Source organism: Meriones unguiculatus, chromosome 7, assembly GCF_030254825.1.
Source record: "Meriones unguiculatus strain TT.TT164.6M chromosome 7, Bangor_MerUng_6.1, whole genome shotgun sequence".
Taxonomy (NCBI): Eukaryota; Metazoa; Chordata; class Mammalia; order Rodentia; family Muridae; genus Meriones; species Meriones unguiculatus.
This window is the reverse complement of record NC_083355.1, coordinates 95,428,581-95,451,265: the sequence shown is the minus strand read 5'-3', so window position 1 is coordinate 95,451,265 and position 22,685 is coordinate 95,428,581. Positions and strand designations below refer to the sequence as shown.

The window sequence follows — 22,685 nt, the reverse complement described above, 5'->3', positions numbered from 1 at the left end:
TGTTTTCCTTTCCCTAAATTAAGGATTAATCTGTTCCACCATGGCTCATGGAAAATGACAGATCAGATTCAAATTCCCCCTTCATCAAATGCTTTTTTCCATTGGATTTTATCTTCAGCCAATTCACATGGCATCATAATAACATAAGAAATTTAATTTATTTTAGGTAAATAAATAGACAGATGGATAAATGGATAGATGATAGATACATAGATAAATAGTAGATAGATAGACAGAGACAGTAGAAACATAGAAGATAGATGATATACAGTGATAGGTAAATCACTCTGTAGATAGACACAATAGATAGATAAATGAAAGATATACAGATGACAGATAAAAATAGATTGTTGGCAGATGACAGATCATAGAGAGATGATAAATGGATAGAGATAGATATAGGGAGAAGATAGTTATATAATAGATAATAGAAAGATAAATGGATGAATAGATAGATGATAGATAGATAGATAGATAGATAGATAGATAGATAGATAGATAGATAGATAGAAAGGCTATTGTATAAAGTACTCCCTTTACAATTATTGGTGGTATTTCATTTGCAATGTCATGAACATTTGTATTATTTTGGTTAAGGACAGGCTGCTGGTCGGATGCAGGTTACCAAAGCAATTAATAATTAGGAGACCCTTTGCTCTTATACATATGAGCCAATTCCAGCTTTTCTCTGTATTCTTTATCCTTCTCCTATATTCCTTTCTTGTAAACTTATTTTGTCCCTTCTTTTATATCATATCTTTTATATTTTTATACTAATAAAGCCACAGCTTTATATATGCTATGCATGAGCCTGTTGAACACTTCCAGTGACGATGAAATATAACACTCTACTCTTTATATAGACTAAGTTTCATGAACTTATTAACATAAAGAAGGGCACAAAATAACAGACAATAAGGTTCATTTTAAAGGTATTTATGTGATGAGATAGCAAATTAGAAATCTAAGAGCCAAACTCAATATAGAAAAAAATGTTTTATGGGAGTGGGAAGGCTGGTTAAAAGTAGAGCAAACTGGCTTTGATGCTAATTCCAAAAGAGAAGGTCCTACAAATAATTTAAATGGCAATCTTTGGATGGAGGAGTATGCAATGTAATACTTTTAGTCAATCCTGTATTTTAACATATTTGCTTGAGTTTTGTTAAAAGTTATATCCAAACTTCATAGTCTTATCCAATATGTCTTACTTCTATGTACTTATCTTAGTCAGCAATGAAGATGCTATGTGCATCATTTACATATCACCACTCAATAACAGAAGCGCTTGTACGCTCTCCCAAAGGAAACACAGCAAATAGAATGTATAAGTGGTTTTTCTTTCTTTCTATGAACAAAAAATTCAAGGAAGTTGTTGACAATATAACATTTGAAATGCTCCAAGTATTCATGCTTTGAAAGTAGTGTCACAAAAAGGGATGACCAGCCCAACCAATCCCAGCCCAACTACTTCATTTCATACCAACAAATTGGCCAAGTTAAGAGTGAACACTAATCTCTGGGGAAAAGCAGAAGCAAATCGTAGAGACGTGGGAAGAGCCTTGGTTAATCTTTACCAGAAAACACTTGACCTATGTGACGAAGAACAACAAATCGATGAGCGAAAAATCCATACATACCTTCCGAAGGCTGTGCACACTGATGAGCATTAGAGGAACTTACCTTATTTCCTTTTCTGTGTGCATCCTCTTCCTTACCATATTTTTTTTCTACCTGCTGTTGGATGTATGTGCAATGGGAATAAGCGTATGAGGATAAGGAGGCATTAAGCCACCACCGAAAGGGAACAAACGGGTTCTAGTGAGTCTTCCACAGACAAATTGAAGGGAAAAGAAAAAGCAGGTAGCACATCCCCACCCCTGCCCCAAGTACCCTGAATTGGCCTATAACTGCCTGTTTCAGAGTAGAATATCATAAGTTTCCATATCATAAGTACGGAAACCAGATTCTCAGTAACACTGAAGTACTCAGCAAAAGCAATTGATGCTAAGTCCTTCTGCAGACATCCTATCACATGTTAGATTGCCAGGTACTCATTTGTTCCCCTTTAACATACCAAAGACAAAGGAATATCATGTAGATCACACAGCTTCTCGGAAAACTGAAATGGAAACTGCAAGAGATGCCTGCACACATGGTAAAATTTGATAAATAAGAAATCAAGCAAAATTAAGCAGATATAATGGAATACATTATATATATATATAATTATTATAATGGTCTCCCTTGTGGGTACTCCTCAATATGGCTGCATTCTTCAATCCAGTAGCCTCATGTACTCATGCTTCAACCAAACATTCCAATGAGTTTAGATTGTGATGTTCAAATCTACCATGAATTCTGTGTTTAGAAAATAATCAGATAATCGGAGGGGCCATCTAAGTCTGGTTCTTTTGACAAGTCTCAAGCATTTGGCTTATCTTGAAAATGGCTATTGTTATAAAAATGCCCTGAGAAAGAGGTGGAGTGACAAGTTATAGATTCTCATGACACTGAAACATCTTCAGTGGCAGCACTGGGTCATCTCCATGAAACCAGTCCTTTCTTAGAACTAAGTCCATCGATGTACCTGCTGCAGCACTGATGGACAAAATAGTAAACATAGGCACTCTCTCAACATGAACTCCAATAAATAAACCGTGTGTGCGTGTGTGCATGCGCACATGCGTGTCATACTTGCAAATTAGAAAGTACACGTATATGTACAATGTTTTCTGCACTTCCCCTTTTGATTTCTCTGAGCTACTTGAGAATATCCCCAGTAGGAAAAGTGTGCACTCACGATCATTGCACTGGTTTCCGGAATATGACGTCATGGAGCAGTCACAAGTGAAGCCTTCCCACTGCTGCATGCAAACCCCCTGGTTGGCACATGAATCCTCTTGACAGGTTGTGCTGGGTCCTGGTAATGCACAGAAGTGGAGGGTGTGGGATGAGAAAGAGAAAGAGAAAGAGAGAAAACATTAAAAATTAACGGACAAAGACCTAAGACATCACCTACATCTACCACTCCCATGCCCCAAACATTCAAAAACACAACCATCAAAAATATCAACTCAGTCACATGCAGTTCAGTGTATACAAAGTAAGACAGAAGTAAATACTTATTTAGCCACAAATTATCAATGATTACACAGAAAAGGGAGAGGGCTGAACACATGTTCTCCTTTAGGTAGACTTAACATAAAAGCTGTATGTTCTATCATTCAACTGGAAGACACCTCATTTGGAGTAGGGATTTGTTGCTGAATAATGCTAAAGTAAAAAACAAAATCTATTCTCATAATTCTAATGAAATAATGTGCAATGTTTTATCCCCAAACTAAAAGTCCCCAAGTCCATTTTATGATGCTAGAATGATGGTAAGTAGAGAGAAGGAGGAGGGAAAATCAGCTCAAATGTGCTCAATCCTATAGGTGTTAAGCAATTTATGTAATTTCTGTTAACTCCTCCAGCAGCTTGAATAGGTAATAATGATAAGCTCCAATCAGTAGATTAAAAGCACTAAACCAGTCTACCCAAGGTCCCACATTTCTTCAAGGATGCTAATGCCTACGTTAGAGAGACTAACATTGAGACGACCTCTTCACTTCACCAAAGATTCCCAGACTGTGCTCTGTAGAGCAGTCATCTGAGTATTGGTGGAATTGCAAATTCTTGGGTCCCTCTATTAACCTGCTGAACTAGAAACTTTGAAGAAGTCATAAATCCATCTTCACAACCTTCAGAAATTCCAATGCAATTCCAATTTGAGAGTCAGCACACATGCTGTTACTTAAAGATTTAATATACAGGATAGGGTGTGTCCTTCCCTGGGGTATTTCTACACCAGAAGATGCAGGAGAATTGTTTTGATGTAAGGAGAAAGTATTAAAATGCTGGGCTAACTGTCTTGCATTACTATATTTCTTTTATATGTCTTTACCTAATTATATGTAAATATAATGGTACATGTACATAATTTATAAGCGAGTATATCTGCTTGCAAGGCATTCTAGGAATTTTTCTTTTTCCAGATGGGAGTTAAAAAATCATATCAGTTTGCAATCTCATTCCTACAAACTGCCATTAAGATCATTCTTTTTGGTTAGCCTGGAACCAATCTTCAACCACTTTCTTTTCATCCCTAACTTATACTTTAGCCTTGGGGTAAATATACATAGTAATATCTGAGCTAATAAGAAAGAGTGTAAAATTCAGGATAAGTCAAGATTCCCCAATATCCTCAGCAAATGAGATGGGCTGTTTGGTTCAACAAATGTATTAGTCATGAACCAATGCATAAAAGCATTGGTTGACAGAGCAAAGAAAATGTATTTATTGTAATTACTATATATTTTGCATTTTCCAAGCTAAGCATCACACAGGCACGGAATATAAATGTAAGCATTTTGGATTTTAAGGGTGTATGTTCAAGAGAGATAAAGGACTAAGGAGGGTTCACCTTCTGGGTGGCAGGACATTTTTTATTTATTCATGAAGGGTGGAAGCAGTACAGAACGGTCACTCATGAGACAAAGCTATTAGGATATGACATAAGAAAGTTCAAGTCAATTACTAACACTGGGGGAACAGCAGCACTGCTGGGGTTCTGCAGCTCCTATTTGTCATATGGTTGCCCCATGTAGGGATGAAAGGAGGTACATGGTCATGTTCTCAGTGGGTCTTAAACTGGAGCATTGTGTCCTGCAAGTTTCATTAACAATGGCAAATCAGGACAGCTTCTTTCAAAGGATAAAAGTGTCTGAGAAATCCACAGGGCTCCCCAGTCAAACAGCTCTCAGCAGACAATGGACTAGTAATTCAACTGTGCTCAAGAATCGGAAACACATGGAAGGCTTTCCCTTCAAAGGCAAAAACTTTGAGAAAACACTGTAATTCTTTGCATGGTTACTGAGTCTAGAGAAAAGCCATTCTCCTCCTCTCTTCTGCCATATTTTAAACATTTTTAAGGACTAGCCTGCATGCCACCCCCCAGAGCAAACATTCTCTAATATCTAGAGCAGAATTATTGCCCTTCTTAGTGACTTACTATCTGCAGCAATAATTTCTGCGTGTGATAATGTTCGAGTTAGTGTTTTATTATGCATTATACCATCTTCTACTTCTATCATTTCCCAGTTTTTTCATGTCTTTGTTTTTAATTATTTGTTATCAAACGGCTGTTTGCTGCATGCTGTTTAGAAGTCACATGTTGTGCTTTGGGTTGGTCCTTTTTGCACTAAGACTACATGCATTCAGAGAAAGTGTTTCAAATTGTGACAAACTCATATGACCTACTCAAACCATAATTTTCCTTTGTCTCATACTTTTAAACCCTGAGTGAGAAAGTGAGACTTCAGTCTGCAAAGGGAGCAGAAGTAAGTCTTTCACATCTATTAAAAGTTTGTTGGGAATCAAACAGAGAAAAGAATTACAGATCATTTCCAAATTCATCGAAACTGTTGCTTGCACCACGCAATCGATGACTGGTTGTATTATCACTATCCAGCTGATGACTTCACATCAGTTCAGAACCAAACACAGAGCTCCCCTCAAGATTGGGATGGCAAGGCTCCTTGCCTCCCACCCCTGTACCATTTCCTACCAGCTATCCCCAGCTCACTGTGCACCAGCATGCTTCTGTCCTCTCCAACATTATGATGCTCAGAATGTTGTCACCATGCCCATGACATGAGCACCATCCCAAAGCTTGTGAGCCAAGCTCATTTCCAGGACCCAGGTAGCCTGGGGAATCTGAGTTGTAACAGGTTGTCTAGGTGTTTCTGACACCTCGCTCACATTCCAGGTCTACTGCTCCAGACTTGCAGCCTATCTTGATCAAGTCCTTTGGCGCCTGCTGTAGACACAGTGTGAGCAATGCCTTATGCAGATTTCTAAGACACTGGTTTGTCCTTCATTCAAGTTTTAGCTCAAAGAGAGCAGGCTCAAACCACCCCAGCATCACACTCTCCCTCAGGTCTTCCTGTTTGTATTACTTAACAATTACATGATCTCTAACTAAATTGTTTGTTGATCTCTTTCTGCTAATGGACAGATACTATTTGCACGTTCATGATTCACAATGTGTTACTTTGTTATATATTTACAACTTAGAATAGTCAATTCAGGATAACCAATCCATCATTTCACATGCTAATCACTCCTTGTATGGTTAGAAAAAGATGTAAATCTGCTCTATTTGCTACTCTTAAAGTATACAATGCATTGTAATTTACTGCAGTCACCAATCTGAGCAACAGATCACATAGGTTTGGTCCTCTTGTCTAGCTGACATCCTTGGATCATTATCTACATCTTCTGCATTCACCTCCCTTCCCAGGAGGTGTGTATGGTTGTAATTATTTAAATCTCAAACATAGGAGTGCATAGCTGTCTTTCTATGCCTCACCAATTTTACTTGGCATAATCACATTCATCACTATTGTCAAGAATACAGTCCCTTCTTTTTTTTTTCTGTGTGTGCATGGGTATGTGCACATGTGTGCATGCATGTGTGGGGGTCCAAGTGCACATGTGTGCATGCATGTGTGGGGGTCCAAGTGCACATGTGTGCATGGGCATATGGAGTTCTGAGATCAGACTTGTGTTATTTCTTCTGTGTCATCCATTTTGTCACTGGCCAGGGACTCACCAGTCAGTCATCTGGATGAAGAGAACGCCACGAATCTGCCTATTTCCACTTCCCCGGTGACACAACTGCAGGTGCTCACCACCATGCCCTGATGTTTTATCTGTTTGTTGTTTTATTTTGTTTTGTGGCATTGCGATTACGTACTTGAAATTGCCATACAAAGTACTTTAATCGTACTCACTCCCTGCCTTATTATTCTGGCCACCTCCTCCAACCTTTTCAACATGAGCTCTAGGGCCTTAAACTCAGGGCCTTGTGCATGCATAGCAAGCACTTATATCCTTAGCCCAGTGTCTTATTTTGTAAAGTCTAAACATATATATAGTCATTTTTCTTTATCCATTTACCTAGTGACCACACCTAGCTCCTTTCTACCTCTTAGCTGTTATACGCAACGTTGCAGTGACTATCAGAGTAGAGACATCTCTTTGACATATTGATTTTAATTCCTTTGGATACGTGCCCAGATGTAGAATTGTTGGATCATATGCTAATTCTATTTTCAGTTTTTTTTTTAAGAGCTTCCATACTGTTTTCTGTAATTACTGTATTAATTTACATTCCCACCAACAACATATAAGGATTCTCTCTTCTCCACTCTCCTGCCAATTTATCATTCTTTTTCCATCAGAGTCATTCTCACAGATATGAGTTACTAACTCATGATGATTTAATTTTCTTTTCCTCAGTGATTTGAGGTGAATGGGTTTTTATGTTCCTGATACACATTGGTATTTAAGTTTTTTGTCCACTTTTTTTTATGGGATCATTTGTTTGCCAGCAACTGAAATGAGTTCCTTATATATATGAGTTATTTACCTATCAAAAATATTTGATTTGCAAACTTTTACTTGTAATGCACAAGTTGTGTCCATACTCTATTAATTGTTCTGTTGCTTTGTGAAAGTTTTGTAGCTTGGTATAATCCCATTTTTTATATTTTTCTTTTGTTCTCTGTATTTGGAGTATCATGAAAGAAACCTTGCCCAGACAAATTTTATAGACCATTACCTATATTTTTCTTCAGTGGTTCTATAGTTTTTTGGAGGTAGTATGCTTGGTAAGTCTTTATGCTACTTTGTGTTGGTTTTTCTATATGGTGAAAGATGATAATTTTGTTTTTGTAGGAATCAGATTTCATCAATATTACTGAAAGATATTTCTTTCTTATGTGTTAAGGCTATTTTTATCAAAATTCAGTTGACATGAAATTGTAGAGTTATTTCTTCTGTTTCTCCTGTTCAATTATTCAATGTGTTTTTCATACATTAATTGAATGTTTAGGCCCTCGAAGGCTGGGGTCCTGCTTTGTTCACCTTTATGCCTTTTATTTTTATTGCAGTATTTGGTATGGAACATTGCTTCTCAGCCTTCCCAATGCTGCAAACCTTTAATATAGTTTCCTATGTTGTGGTTACCCCTAAACAGTACAGTTATTTTCATTGCTGCTTTATAACTGTAATTGTTTTTTGCTGTTGTGAATCATAGTGCAAATATTTTTGGAGATAGAAGTTTGCTAAAGGTTTGTAACCCATGGATTGAGAACCACTACACAGAGTGATGATCATGAGTCATTAATGAACGAATGAAGGAATGAAGAATCCAAAGAAAGAAAGGAAGGTCAGGGAGAGGGACAAAAGAAATAAATGAGGAAAGGAAAGAGGGAGGAAATGGGGTAGAAGAGAAGAGGGGAAAGAAAGAAAGAAAGAAAGAAAGAAAGAAAGAAAGAAAGAAAGAAAGAAAGAAAGAAAGAAAGAAAGAGGGTGGGAGAGAAAATGGGAAAAAAGGAAGGAAAGAAAGAAAGAAGGAGGAAAATGAGAAGGGAAGGTGACAGGAGAGGAGAGGACTTAATTCATTACTGTTTCAAGAATATTTTTCCAATTTTATCCTAGAACTTATTAATTTCAGTTCATATAAGTAAATTTGGCTTGTAGCTCAGCATTAAAAATGAGTTAAATATTGAACAAAATTTTTAAAAGATATTATTCATTATAATAACTTATAAACAAAGTATATTTTATGGACATGTATTCAATGGAGGACATATATGTTCCACTCAATATTTATTCAAAGAAAGAAAACTATGAAATTAGAGAGATGTGCTGTCAAGAGCTTTTCAGCAATGTTTTTCAACAATGTTTTCCACTGAATATCCTTTGATATAAGCTAGCTTTGACTAAATCTGAAAGAAAACATGACAATGGCTATGAAGTGCATAGCATGCTCTCAGTTTGGCATTTGATTCCTAGCTCTTCCCTAGGAAACATAGAGCTGTGTGTTTCCCTCATTATCTTATTCGATGATAATCCAAAGGCTGCCACAAACTGATCCTTTTTGATCTGGAATTGTTTTTCTTTCCCAGAACGGTCTCATTCACGATCTCATTGGTTGACCAGTCCTCCCCAAATCCACCTCTGAGGCACATGTCATCTGACTTTTTCACTTCTGCTTCATGTTCTAGAAATGAAGTTAACAGAATGTCTTTTACACATACAGGCCCTTGAAATGATGAAGCTCAGGATGCTGGTAGCAGAATGCACTGTCTTCTCTCACTGCCCAAGCAGAACTTAACCAAACATACGTCTCAATGTCCCAACTTAAAGTTGATTAAAACTGCTAAGCCAGTACCAGCATCTCCCTTGAAGGTAGAACTGAGGCTAGGTCAATGATTATCCAGGCATCACAACCTCTCTTAACAAAGATGTTCAGTTGCTCATGGCTTCTCAACTGGCAGCTGAGAAAAATCATACAATCAGGAGGATGTAGAGCAAGACATTAGGGGCAATTTCAGTAATGCCTCAGTACTCTTTAGTCATTCCATCCCCTTCATGATACACTGAAAATATGATAACTGCAACATGGGCACAAGAAGTGGTTGACACTAAGATGTCCCGTTGAAGTTTTTCTCCCTAGCAGCCTCTGATCCGTGGTCTGTGTCTAACTAGCAACATCTAAGATAAATGGATTTGTTTTGTGTGTTGACTTATGGTCCCAGCATTGTCCATTGCGAGCTTCAGCATCCTTTGTCTTATCAATTGGCCTGAAGAACTGCTAGGAATCTCTGCTCTTGAACAGGCCACAGAACACCATAATCATCAAAGGTTCATGAGCCAAATTTTATGTGTATATGGTAAAAGAGAAGTAACAGTCCCATGACAATGAGGAAGTAGGAGTTTACACTGTCCTAGTTAGAGGAGGTTTAATAAGAAAGATAAAATAGCTGTTATACAATCTTATACAATCCTTCTTGCTCAATCATTCTATTCATGAGGTGCTTGAACCACAAATACACAATAATGACATCGCTGCTTTTACATAGTAATGGGAAGAGGTACTGCCTCTGACATAATCTGATTGGTCTGCTCTTTAATCATCACCCCCTAAGGGGGGAGCAGCCTTACCAGGCCACAGAAGATGACAATGCAGCCACTCCTGATGAGATCTGATAGACTAAGATCAGAAGGAAGGAGAGGAGGACCTCCCCTATCAGTGGACTTGGGGAGGGGCATGTGTGAAGAAGGGGGTGGGAAGGTGGGATTGGGAGGGGAGGAGGAAAGCCATATGGGGAGATACAAAGTGAATAAAGTGTAATTAATAAAAAAATAGAAAAAATCAAAGACAACAAAGACCTCACAATGTGTCTTTTAAAAATGCAAACTAAGGCCTCATTAACAGATCTAACTTTTTTCCCTTCAGCACTGATTTAGTGATGTATTGATGCTACAGAGGGTAGGTAAAACTAAGTGAGAGAGAGAGAAGAGGAAGAAGTGATTTCAAAGGACAGGCCCAGAAAAATTAAAGCAATTTAAAATTTAAAAAGAATGCTGGGTAGTTTTATGTCAGTGTGACACAAACTAGAGTCATCTGAGAGAAGGAAACCTCAATTGAGAAAATGTCTTTATAAGATCTCGATGTAGGAAAACAGATTAGACATTTTCTTAATTAGTGATTGATGTGGGAGGGTCCCAGGTCTTTGTGGGTGGTGCCATCCCTGGCTCAAGGTCCTGAGGGCTATTTGAAAAAAAAAAATGGCTCAGCACTCCTCCATGGCTGCTTCATCAGCTCCTACATCCAAAGTCCTGCCATATTTGAGTTCTTGTCCTGACTGCCTTTGATAATGAAATGTAATATAGAAGTGTAAGCAAAATAAACTCTTTTCTCAGCAAGTTACTTTTGGTCGTGATGTTTCACACAGCAAGAGAAACCATGTCTAGGACTATGAGTACAGAGTAAATAGAATTAGAAATAATCAAAATGATATTATATGGAAACTCTCCAGAATAAAGTCTTTGAGATACTATCCACTAACTGTGTCTACCTAGAGACTAGTAAAATACAAAGTTAAAACATGTAACATAGTAGGAAAAGAACTACACCTTTAAAATCCAGTTTTAGTACTTACTGTGAGTATAAATGTGACCTATCTAAACTTAGTTTCTGCATCTTTATGATTCCACCTCATGTGGTAAGAATTAAGTGAAATAGCATTCGGAGAGTTTATAAAAGGGAATAACAGTACAGGTCATGTGAAGGCAGGGATGTCATTTGAGAGTCTGTAGCATTCTCCTGCACCAACTCAACTCTTACTACATGGCATCATCAATTATACTGAATGGTAAAATTGGACTTTTTCTTCCTGCTAAACTTGGGTACAAAGTCGGTGAGATGTACAGAGCTATGACATTATGTATAGTAGGTCACATTGACACAATCCTTCATGCTTGCGTGACAAACTGCCATGGATGTCTAGCTGAATTCCTGCCCTTCTTATTATTCCCTATAAGGCAAACTATTTTTGAAAAAGTGATTTATTTTTAAGTAAAGTGTTACATTTCATTACATGAAATACAATGGCGAATGTGATTCAGCCCTTAGCTTTGAAGAAAATGAGGTAAAGAACTAACTGTATTCCTTGTAACAAAACCGGAAAATTAAAATGTCCTTCGCAAACTGAAGGGAAATGTCAATCTCTTCTAAAAGTGCCTTAATAGAGGGCCAAGGAGATGGCTCAGCAGGAGTGAAGGAACTAACGGGAAGGCTGATGACATTGGGTTTCTTCCCCAAGACCCACATATAAGCACAAGAGAACTTGCTCTCAAACATTGTCCTCTGAATGCCATGTGCGTGGGCATGTACATCTATTCATGTAACCACGCATGCACCTAACTAAATAAATGCATGCAATATAACTTAAAAGAGAAATTTAAAAAAAGAAAATGCCTTAACAGAATTTTAAGGCATTCAAATCCAAAACTATTGACCTTCTACAAATAGCCAATACATAACCCCTGGTACCCTGATCTAATTAATCCTGGATACCTCAGCTTCCTGCTTACTCTCTGGGCACAAGAAAAGCTAACATTTCTAGTAGAGAAGGCATTGAATTTTAAAACTAAGGCCCGCTGAGGAAAGCCATAGTGAATGGAAGGAAGAAGTGATTATGATGAACTGTCTGGCTGGATGAAGCATCGTGCTTTATTCCACCGTTATGTCACCTGCCTTTCTCCCAACAGAGGAAATTTCTTTCCTTCATGTTTTGTTGTTGTTGTTATTTGTGTTTTTGTTTGTTTGTTGGATAAGATTTCACAGAGATTTTTCTTTTCCTGTGATATCTACCTTGAAAACCAAAAGAAACTATCAATAGCCTTCCATGTGTTTGATAGGATGATCATGCTATCTGAGACAAAACCTCTCAGCCTGATGGCATCTCCACCCCTACGGAGGACTCCAGCCCTGCTGTGTGCGCATACAGAGGGTGGTATGAATCCAGGGTGGTCACTGAGGTCCTTCTTTGCAATCTTCTGTCGTAATGTGTATCTGTTATCAGCCAAGAATATAGCATAGCAGGAGAAAATGGAGCAAGCAGGAAAAAGAGAGACCTTGTGTTCATCCCACATACTTGGAGTGTCTTCTGGGAGACAAATGTTCTTTTCTTTGGCCAATAGAGTAGCAGAGCCTAGGAACCTGTCCCTTCTCCCTAGAATGTGAACCTCCACTTCTCGTTTTGCTCTCTGTCTTCAATTCCTATCCTTCTCATCAATTTCTACCCCGCAGGGATGGGCCAGGCAGTCTTTATATAATACAAATCAGACCCCAAATATTAGTTCTTCCAACACTTTACATGGAAAGTGAGTTTTTCTATCTCCACTCCCTGCCCTAGAATCATCTATCACATCTTCTCCTGCACGTTATTGCAGTTTACTTAAATTTTCTCTAGTTTCTTCTACCAGCAAGCTCTTAAATGGGCTCTCTCTATAAATCCACTTGAAAAACATCTCCCCCCCCAAAAAAAAAAAGAAAAGAAAAACATCTTCCATTTAGTTTCTGCTAAAATTCTGCCTGAGAAGCTATCCCTAAACTTGATTCCTTTTAACCACACAGGCTATGACTAGCCTTCAAGCTCACATGACACCATGTATAATTCTAGACAGCAGTTTTCATTCTGCACTATCATTATTGGCTGACTTCCTCGCTTCTCTGATATGTAGATAGCATAGTATACACACTGCTAGCTAAATGTGTGATATAAATGAGTAGATGAGTAGCTGATGCTATTATTAACCCATACTATGTGGGATCCCAGGCCAGATGAGGGATGGTAGAGCACTGCCCGTGCCAGGGACAGCTCTCAGAGGACACAGTAGGAGTGGGGCCACTCACTAGCTAATTGAGGCCTGGGCCTACTCAACGCCATAGAGACAAAGGTCACTGACATGATAAAGCTAGTTATGCTTCCATTTCCCCACCAAAGAAATGGCTTCTCAGAAATCATGTGACCAGCTGTCTGTTAAATCTGACTGACAGGGAATGATAGGTTTGGTGAGTCCCTGCCTGGCTGCAGCACTTCCTTCCTGTACTTCCTCCAAAGCTTTGGTATTTGAATTGCATTATCTTAACATTTGCTTCTCCTCGATCAGGTCCATATATTCAAATTAGGTGTGTTTCTTTCCTTGATCCTTTGTTCTCCCCTCCCCTGTGGCTTGAGCTATATGAACTAACTACCATTTCATTAAACAAGCTGCTCTTCAACACAGCCTTCCAGGTTGTCTATGCTGCTGTATTCACTACTGCCCAAGACCCTGATCCCCAACAACTCTGCACACAGCGCACAAAATCCTATCAGGGTCACGGAACCACAAGACTGCAAATGCCACTTCTCATAGCTAATGGTTATACAAGTTTCAGATTGTAAACTGCCTCATTTCTCTATTCTGTTCTTACAGCCTTTTGTACTTAATGGTATTTAGAGCCACGTCCACACGTTATTTATCACGACTATGCCAGCTTATGAGTAATAGCTGTCCACTAATATCAAGAAAATTAAAACTGAAAGTCACCGTATCCTACAGTTAAGCTTCCATTGAATAGGGAAAGTGTAAGGAGATCCACAATAATTACGAAGAATGGAAGCTCTTGAGACAAGAGGAGACTCTTATCATTATAAGAAGGAAGAGAGTTTAAGGCAACATAGGAGTGATTTAAAGCTCATGTTACTGTCCATGCTTTTGTGAAGGGGAAAATTAAGATGCTTTTATGTTTTTTTTCTCCCTCAATATGTATAGACAATTTCTAATAACCAGAGAGATCAACCACTCCTTTATATATATAACTGTCAAAAACCATTTTTCTCTCTTGGCATAGTTTTGTGGTTTGAATGTGAAATGTTCCCCCACAGATTTATGTGTTTGAAAGCTTGGTCTAGAGTTGGTTTGGGAAAGTTGGAGAATCTTCAGGAAGTGGATCATACTGCAGAAAATGGGTTGTTGGGAGCAAGCTTAAGGTTTTGTAGCTTGGCCTAACGTTCTGTCTCTGTTCTACTTCCTGACTGGAGATGCAATGAAACCTGCCCCCTCATACCCTGAGGGGGCATCTTCTCTGTCATAGTGAACTCAGCCATTTCTTAAACCATGAACCAAGTTAAACTCCCCTTCCTTAAGCAGCTCCTGCCGGGACCTTGTCACAGCGACGACAGAAGTTAAGTAACACACATGGTCACTTGAAGATCATTTTGCCACATACAGAGTTTCTAATGAAATACTCTGAGCTAGTGTCTAGAAATTCAAAATCCACACAGTTCAGATACTGAAGAACAGTAAAACTGAGGATAATATACAGTTTTATCACTTAACCTATTAGATCTGATCTAAAGGAATTTTAACTACTTTAGACTATCTCATATTGTACATTGAATCTTCCTCCTCTGCTTTTCCTCCTCTTACAGAATAATATGCCTTGGTTGCTTTTTGACAATTGAGCATAATGACTAAAACAACAGCATTACCCCAAAGGGCTAGCAGCTTTAACACTGAATGCTGTTATAATGCATGCTGGAAGCTCAAGGCATATGCTCTTTTCACTAACTGTAATATATTCCAGGACAGATTTCCATTTGCTAAGAAGAGATGAAGAGAAAAGAACTGCATCCAGTTAAATGCCACCTTCAGAGGTAGATGTCTACCCACTAGTGGTTTATCTAAGAAGTCATGGCAAGGGACATGATCCTGGAGAGAAAACACTAGTTTTTAAAAAAAAAACAACAAACAAACAAACAAACAAAAACTACCTTTGCCTTCACTACTTCTCACAATTTGACCTGATTGCAGATTCTGCAGCAGCCATTTGAGGCGTTGTGCCCTGCTTGCCATAAGCACCTAAAATGCTCTGTTCTTCCCTTGCTATTCTGAGTTAAAGCAGCCTGACCCAACAGGAATGAGGGGCCATTACTGACTTTGCAAGGTGTCTCTTTGAGTGACAAAAGCATTGGCTTCTGCGGGAGATATTCAGCAATATCTCCCAGGCAAGCAATTTTTTTTGGTAAGGTACTCAGGATAAAACCAACAGATCCTCTGCTTCCCCAAGGGTACTTTCTCTGCTTAGATCACACAATAGAAAAAATAAATTGCTCAACCAAAATCCCCAATAGGATATATAAATCTCAGTGATGTTCTAATGACATTGATATCTCCCACATGCCTAAAACATTTCTTTAAAATGAGTTGAGAGAAAATGAGATGGCCATTCATGAGGTCCAAGCACTTAAATGCCCTGCTCTAGAAAATGACCTTCCTGACTAGACAGTAATAAATTAAGAGCTCAAGTGGCCCCCTTTTTTTTCTCTTCAAAGTTCTTCCTTCTATGTATGCTGAATGAATTATAAAGAGTCAGGTCCTCGATGGCAAATACTGAGATAAGAGTTAAAAATCACTTCCAGAATGGATTCTGTTGGGAGACAGTTATAGTATAGGATGCTTCAAACTTCTTTGGTCCTACCAGAATGGAATCATGTTCTTATCCCCATTATATATCTTTTGTATAGTAACTTCCCATGAGTACTTTTTGGTTTTCTGTCACCGTTTTGGAAGAACACTGGCTTCAGCCCCCTCCCCCAAAATGGCTGCTGTCTAAGAGGCATGACAGCTAGGAGCCCTCTAATGTCACAATACCAAGGGTCACACAGGGCATCTTTCAGTCCAAAGTGGAATAAGCGCCTTCTCTACCTTGCAGGTCAGCTTTGGTCAACGCAACTTTGTTAGCAAAAGAACAGAAAAAGCGAAAACAATAACCAGAGGTTAGTTAGAGTAGATTCAACTGGGTAACATTACAGAAACAAAAATGCAGTTCTGCACAGCCAACATCACTCAGACAGACACTTGAAATGCTGTACAAGGTCACCAGAGACAGCACAGACAAGGGGATGCACAGACCAGGGCAGAGCAGGCCTCCTGAGAGCCAAGTCAGCGGAGCTGGGGCAGGGAAACAGCGATTTTTGACAAAGCAAAAGCGATGGGCAAGAAGAGCCTCCCCACACGCACACAGCCAACCCCAAGGCATTCAGTCTAGAGATGATGGCAGCCTGTGGCCAGACTGAAAGACACATGTGCACATTCAACACCCACAAAAATAATTTGGAACATTCAGGAGTTGAGCACGGGAGGAAGAGTCACCATGGCCGCCCCAATCCCCTTACACCCTTGGAAATGCCACCAAGGAGCATGGCACCAGAGTCATGCATTTCTACCCAGATGACCCACTGGGAACACCAAAGAGTTTAATTTGTTCAATTTGTAGGAATATAGCAAATGTTTGTGGGCAAAAAGGTACCAAAGGAATGTCCTTTTTATTGATTCATGCCACTTCCAAAATGAAGCTCGTGGTATTTTTTCTCAGATGATTGCCCTCCACAACTATGGAACAGCACTTTTGCTCAGCATGCTTTAACCTTTATGGCTATGTTGACCTCAACAGGAATTTACCAGCCAACGGCTAAGTTAGGCATGGTTTAAAAAAAAAAATCTTGCCTCAAATTAGAAGCCAAAAGTCACAGCTAAAATTTGACTAGAAATCAAACTTCTAAATCAGAGATATAAAATCAAAACCTACTTCTTAGCTACAAAATAAATAAATAAATACTAAGTAAATAACCCAAGGCACAAAGAATACCTAATTCATAAATTTTAAAATAATTTCTAACTCTTTTCATTCTTACATGTATTCTTGTTGAGTCAGATAAAGGAAAAATAATGCATTTACTCCTTAGAGATCTTAAACTTTCAATGTTACCAACTTTGGCAAAAACATATAATACATCTGAGTCTGTTAAATCTAAATATATCAGAATAAAATTTGCCATTTTAAGCAGAACTGTGTCATGTTTTTGGTAATGATATCTCATCCCCATAGATGATCTCATTTCTTCATAGAGACTCATTCACCATTCTCTATGAAGAAATAACACTCAGTTACATATTGTCTTTCCTGTGAATCTCAGATACCTTGTACCCTAAGCTATTCTTAGGAGTCACATGCTGTGTGCAAGAGACTCATGAGAATGGGATCCTTTGTAGTCTCTACATGGTTTAAGGCTATCTCTCATGGTGTCATTTCCACATAATTCTAAAAAGGCTCCCAGGATCTTCCTGAGGCTTTATTCACAATGCTTCAAACTTCTAGTGATAGTCATTTATGCCTTAACCCACTTTTTGGCCATTTTTTTCTGGCCACTTAAGCTAATTATCTAAGTCATTTGTGTACAATAAACAAGGACCTTCTTCCCTCCATTGTCACTCACCCTCCACTTCATCCCACCCAGTAGGGAAGTCTTAATGCTCGGTGGGCAACCATCATAATTATCTCCATGGCAATAGAGTGCATGTGATTAGGCCCGCGGGCTTTGCCATAGATGGATGGGAGAGCCATCAAGTTGCATGTATCCAGCTTTGAACAATCACAGTACTTAGAGAAAGGCTGGCTTCCACCATAATGCATGTGTGGTGAATCACACAAGCTGATGCAGAGCTTCGGGGAGGGCTGGGAACATTTCCCCCATCGTGATGGGTAATTTCCTTCTGCTAGAGCTCTTACTGTTTCCCCCGAAGCTCTCCTGAGTAGGGCTCATTCCTCCCTTCTACCTTTACATTTTGTGAGAGTTAATTTAAGCCTCTTTTGTAGCTTCGTTTCTTGACAACTTCAAGTTTCACTTTCTATAGTGCTGTGCTTCCAATACAGAAGCCAGACACACCTGTGGCAGAAGGGCTTCAAACGTGTGTGTTCTGAATTTAGTTGCTGCTACAAAGGTAAAGTACACAGCTTTTAAAGATTTGCTACAATAAAAAAAGGATAAAAAATATTCATGAGTCATTTTATGACACTGAAATGCTAGTATTTTGGATATATTGAGTTAACTAAGATGAAATATGAAATGAAAACCAATTTCCGGTCATATTACACATTTTAAACTATAACTACAAGGAAATCTCAAATGATGTGTGTGATTTGTGCTACATTTTCTTTTTCTTGCATGTGTATGGTATGAGCGTGGGAACAGGCACCGTGGGCACATAGGAACCAGAAGCTGATGTCACTTATCTCCTTCCATGACTTTGTGCCTTACCCACCACAGCAAAGGTCTCTCGCTTGGCACCAGAGCCTGTTGGTTCAGCTGGTACACCTAGTCAGCTTGCACCCATCTCTGTCTCCTGTGCCCTGGGACAGAGGATGAGCCTCCACAGCTACCCCATATATATGTAGGTGCTGGGGATCTAAAGTCATGTCCTCATGCTTATACATCATTTGCTTTACCCGCTGAGTCATCTCCCCAGCCCCTCATACTACATTTTTATTCGTCAATGGATTCTCCTTAACTGTTCAACCTGAATAAGACATGATAGAAACTATTTGCTATTTAAATAGTACTTTGTGCTTTCTTTTTAAAATAGATTTTCTTTTCAATCTCTCTCTCTGTCTCTGTCTCTGTCTCTGTCTCTCTCTCTCTCTCTGTGTGTGTGTGTGTGTGTGTGCGTGTGTGTGCATGTACATGAGTGCCTGTGGCAGCAAGAAGAAAGTGTTTGACCCCCAGATGTAGCGTTATAGCTTTCCTAGCACCTGATATGGGTGCTAGGAAAAAAAAATGCAACCTGTGTAAGAGCAGGACTGCTTTTTAACTCCTTAGCCTTCTACCCTGCCTTCTCCTTTTAAGGAGTGTAATTTCATATTTTAATATAACTTGCTATGGTACATTCTGAGATAAGCTCAACTACTGTCATCCAAAAGCCTTCTAAAGGAAGATTCTTAATTGAATGCCAAATACTTCATTTATCCCTGCATTGAAAAACTCTGAGTAGACCAGTAAGTCCAAAAAAATGTTCCAGTTGTATGAAATTGTGCAGCATTTTCAGGAAAACACAAAATGGATACTTCAAGTGCCATTTGATTCCTAACCTTTTACCCATCACATACACATAGACACACACACATACACACACACACTCACTTTTAATGGCATCAGAATTAAAAACATAGTCTTGGTTAGAGGAAAACTGGAAGCAGACCATAGAGATGATCCTTCTGACATTACCGCAGCACAGACAACTGACCCAGGCAAAGGCAAACATCTTTTGTAGCACATGTTGGCCTGAGAAGCATTTGCAAAACTGTACTGTAAGGGGATGGAGATGAATCAAAGGGAAGCCGCTTTAAAAGTAGTGTTCATGAACTTGAACACAGGAAGTAAATGAACAGTTTTGATACGTAAAATGAAAAATGGATGCAAGAAAACACGATACGTTGCACAAAGGACCATTAGGCTCAGCCAGAGGGAAGACTATGTAGAATTTTGTTGGTGACTCATTAGGCAACTGCTTTGCCTGTAGATCGCCTGCAGGCAGGAATGAACCCAGAAGGTGTGCTCTGCCGCCCTCTACCGGCCAACACTAAGTTGTTCCTACAGTCACCAACAGCTCTGAAAAGACATGTCATTTTCAGCGTCTACAGAAACGGGCCGAGCATGGTTTATTGTGCAGCGTGGGTAAACATGCAGTGCTGTTGTGTGTCTCTCCTGAGATAATATCCGGGAACAATAATCCCACGTTTATCCAGTACCCACTATGTATCAGGCATTTCGTATCTGAAAGATTTTTTTGTAATACTTTTAAAGGTGCCTATTATTGTCCCATTTCACAGGGGGGAAAAAAGATATTTCGGAATGGTTAAGTAAATTGCCAAATGTCAGCTGGACTTTAATCCAGGTCTTCCTAATGTGGACACTGAGGATATTCCTCAACAGTACACAGAGGACTGACAAGCAGAGCCTGATCCAGCAAGTACTCAATAAATACAAGTTCTCTTCCATCATCATGGCATTCTGACATCACTTCTCTGTCTCCCAATGGATTTGCCAGAAATAATCCAGTGGCTATTGGTCAAAAATAGGAAGCATTTTATTAACGGTCACAGCCATATGGACCTCTTGCATTGTCCTTTACCATTATTAACATAGAAATAGAAATCTCGAGTGCTCTTTCGGCCACTCTGAAAACAAGGGCACAAATTGGGAGAAGTCTGATGTCCATGACAGGGAAGGTAGCTCACAGGCCAAGTATGCGATTCTGGGAGGATCTCTGCCAGCATACCTTCTCAGAGCCCGTGGCACATGTCTGGCATACTCAACAAGTGACAAAAGGACACTAACGAGGATGCACTGTTGGATGGTGAAGGAGAATGACAGAGGATGGGTAAACTGAGGAACAAGGCACTGGCAGAGCAGCAAGGGGGCTCGGTGCTGTGACAAGGCTGAGCCTTAGAAAAAAGAGAGGGTCTACCTTCACAGCCTCGCTCAATCTGTCCACTCCTGTGGAGAGCATCGTTGATGAGATCAGGCAGGCGGCCGTTCAAGTCCACAGAGGCCAGGCAGCCCTGAAATCCGTCCCGGGAGGCCACAAGCTTCGGGAGGTTACTATACATGCCCTGGGCTAAGCCAGCCATGTAGAGATCACCTAGAAAGGAAAGGGCACAGTAAAAGAGACCAAGTAGAGAAAGGAGGTGGCAGCCATGCCCACGAACGCTCAAGCACTATTCCTTAAATGATAACACAACCATGAGTGTGAGTGTGTGTGTGTGTGTGTGTGTGTGTGTGTGTGTCAGCTAAAACAAGAATAACTGTCAGAGGCGCTAAATTGTTAAAAAGAAAACCCCAAATATTTCTTACGGGTCATTCATTTTGTGTCCGTCATCTCACAAAGTGCGAATCGCCATATCAACTTAATGAAGTAGGTTCTGCCTAATTACATGAAGTAATGATTAACAACACTGACAAAACAGCCATTTATTGAGTAGTTTTCATGTTTGTTAGAAATAATGTACTGAGAGTTTTACAGACATCCCATCAAACATCTAACAATGCATGATGAGAGTAACAGTATTATCCTGCCTTTGGTATATGTATTAATATACAGTACTGAATATGGCTGACACAATGTCGCCCATGAAGAATAGAGTCGGCTGAATCTTTTCCCCTTCTATTGAGGACCCTCCCACATTTTGACAAAGCCTTGACTTATCATCACCTCATCTTTCAGACTCCCGAAAAACACTCCAAATATTAACAGAGATCATGAAGCAATTTTGAGGAATACTCTGCATAGAAACTGGATAAGTGGCTTAATGGTATAATCAATGCTTTTTAAATGAAATCTATGTAGTACAGAAAATACAGCTGGAACTCCTGACCTGGATCTCCCCTGTGGAAACATCCTTTCTGTTGAGAGATGGACTCTAAACTACAAAATTCTATAGAAGGATTACCTTTCAAATCCAGATTTTTGGCACCATTGATGACCTGAGTGACTACCTTGGTGTCCACTTTCAGGCTGTGGGTATTACTGTTGTCTCGAGTGATGACAACATTGTGCCACTGGTTGTCATTCAGGGGGCGGTCACTGTTCCCTTTAATCACATTAGGACCATTGCCAAGATCAAACACATAGTGAATGTACCTACAAGTAATAAAGAAGCACAAATTTCTTCAGGTGCCATGAAGTGGTTCAGTAGCAATCACATATATATCAAAAACAAGGCCTTCAACTTTCCCATGCTAACTTGGAGTAACATAGCAATTAAATACTCTTATAAGAATCATCAGTGATTATCAGATCATACTTGATTTCAATTCCATATTCACAGACTCATAGAGTCTTCGTTCATTTTTTTTTTAAAGTCAAGACCTTACAATATAGTACATGTTGGCCTGGAATCCATGATCTTACTTTCATAAAGTCTTGAGTGCTAGAATTATGGGCATGTACTCACAGTCATGTGAAAGTCTACTTTTTAAATGCTCCATAGTAATATCTAGATCTAAGATATGGTACAATTAGGACCCTAAATAATACCAGGTAACAATAGTAAAATTTAATCAATATTTATCAGGGTATTTGTTTGTTTGTTTGTTTGTTTGGAACAAAGCCCTATGTTGCCCAGGTTGACCTCAGGAGACTAGCAGTGACCTACTGCCTTCTTGACTCTACCACACGAGTGCTAGATTTACAAGCACACACCATCACACCCAGTGTATGCAGTGACAGGACTGAACCTGGGCCCTTACACATACTTGAAAAGCACACCAGCAAACCAGCTACATCCTCGGTTCCGGATGTTCTTATTTGACTACTTTCCAACATACGGTAGCAGAATAGGGGGGACAAAAAGAAGTTTAAAAAAAGTATAATGTTGACCTCTGCAATTTTCCCAAGTTAAGGAA

The 22,685-nt window shown here is 39.3% G+C and overlaps 1 protein-coding gene across 45 annotated transcripts in view; it reads right to left on the bottom strand.

Annotated features, from left to right (window-relative positions):
- Nrxn3 (neurexin 3) overlaps positions 1-22,685 on the bottom strand; it is a 1,566,538-nt gene that overhangs the window by 780,253 nt on the left and 763,600 nt on the right. For 29 of the 45 annotated variants that reach the window (XR_009593039.1, XR_009593040.1, XM_060387963.1 and 26 more), the window contains 4 exons: positions 21,731-21,921; positions 20,749-20,922; positions 16,150-16,176; positions 2,801-2,920 (listed from right to left, as the gene is read on the bottom strand). Coding sequence is in view for 43 of the 45 variants with exons in the window: in XM_060387963.1 (XP_060243946.1) it covers positions 2,801-2,920; positions 16,150-16,176; positions 20,749-20,922; positions 21,731-21,921 (512 nt within the window). In the remaining 2 variants the exon portion in view is untranslated. The remainder of the gene's footprint in view (positions 1-2,800; positions 2,921-16,149; positions 16,177-20,748; positions 20,923-21,730; positions 21,922-22,685) is intronic. The other 16 variants (XM_060387978.1, XM_060387968.1, XM_060387982.1 and 13 more) reach the window with 1 other exon arrangement.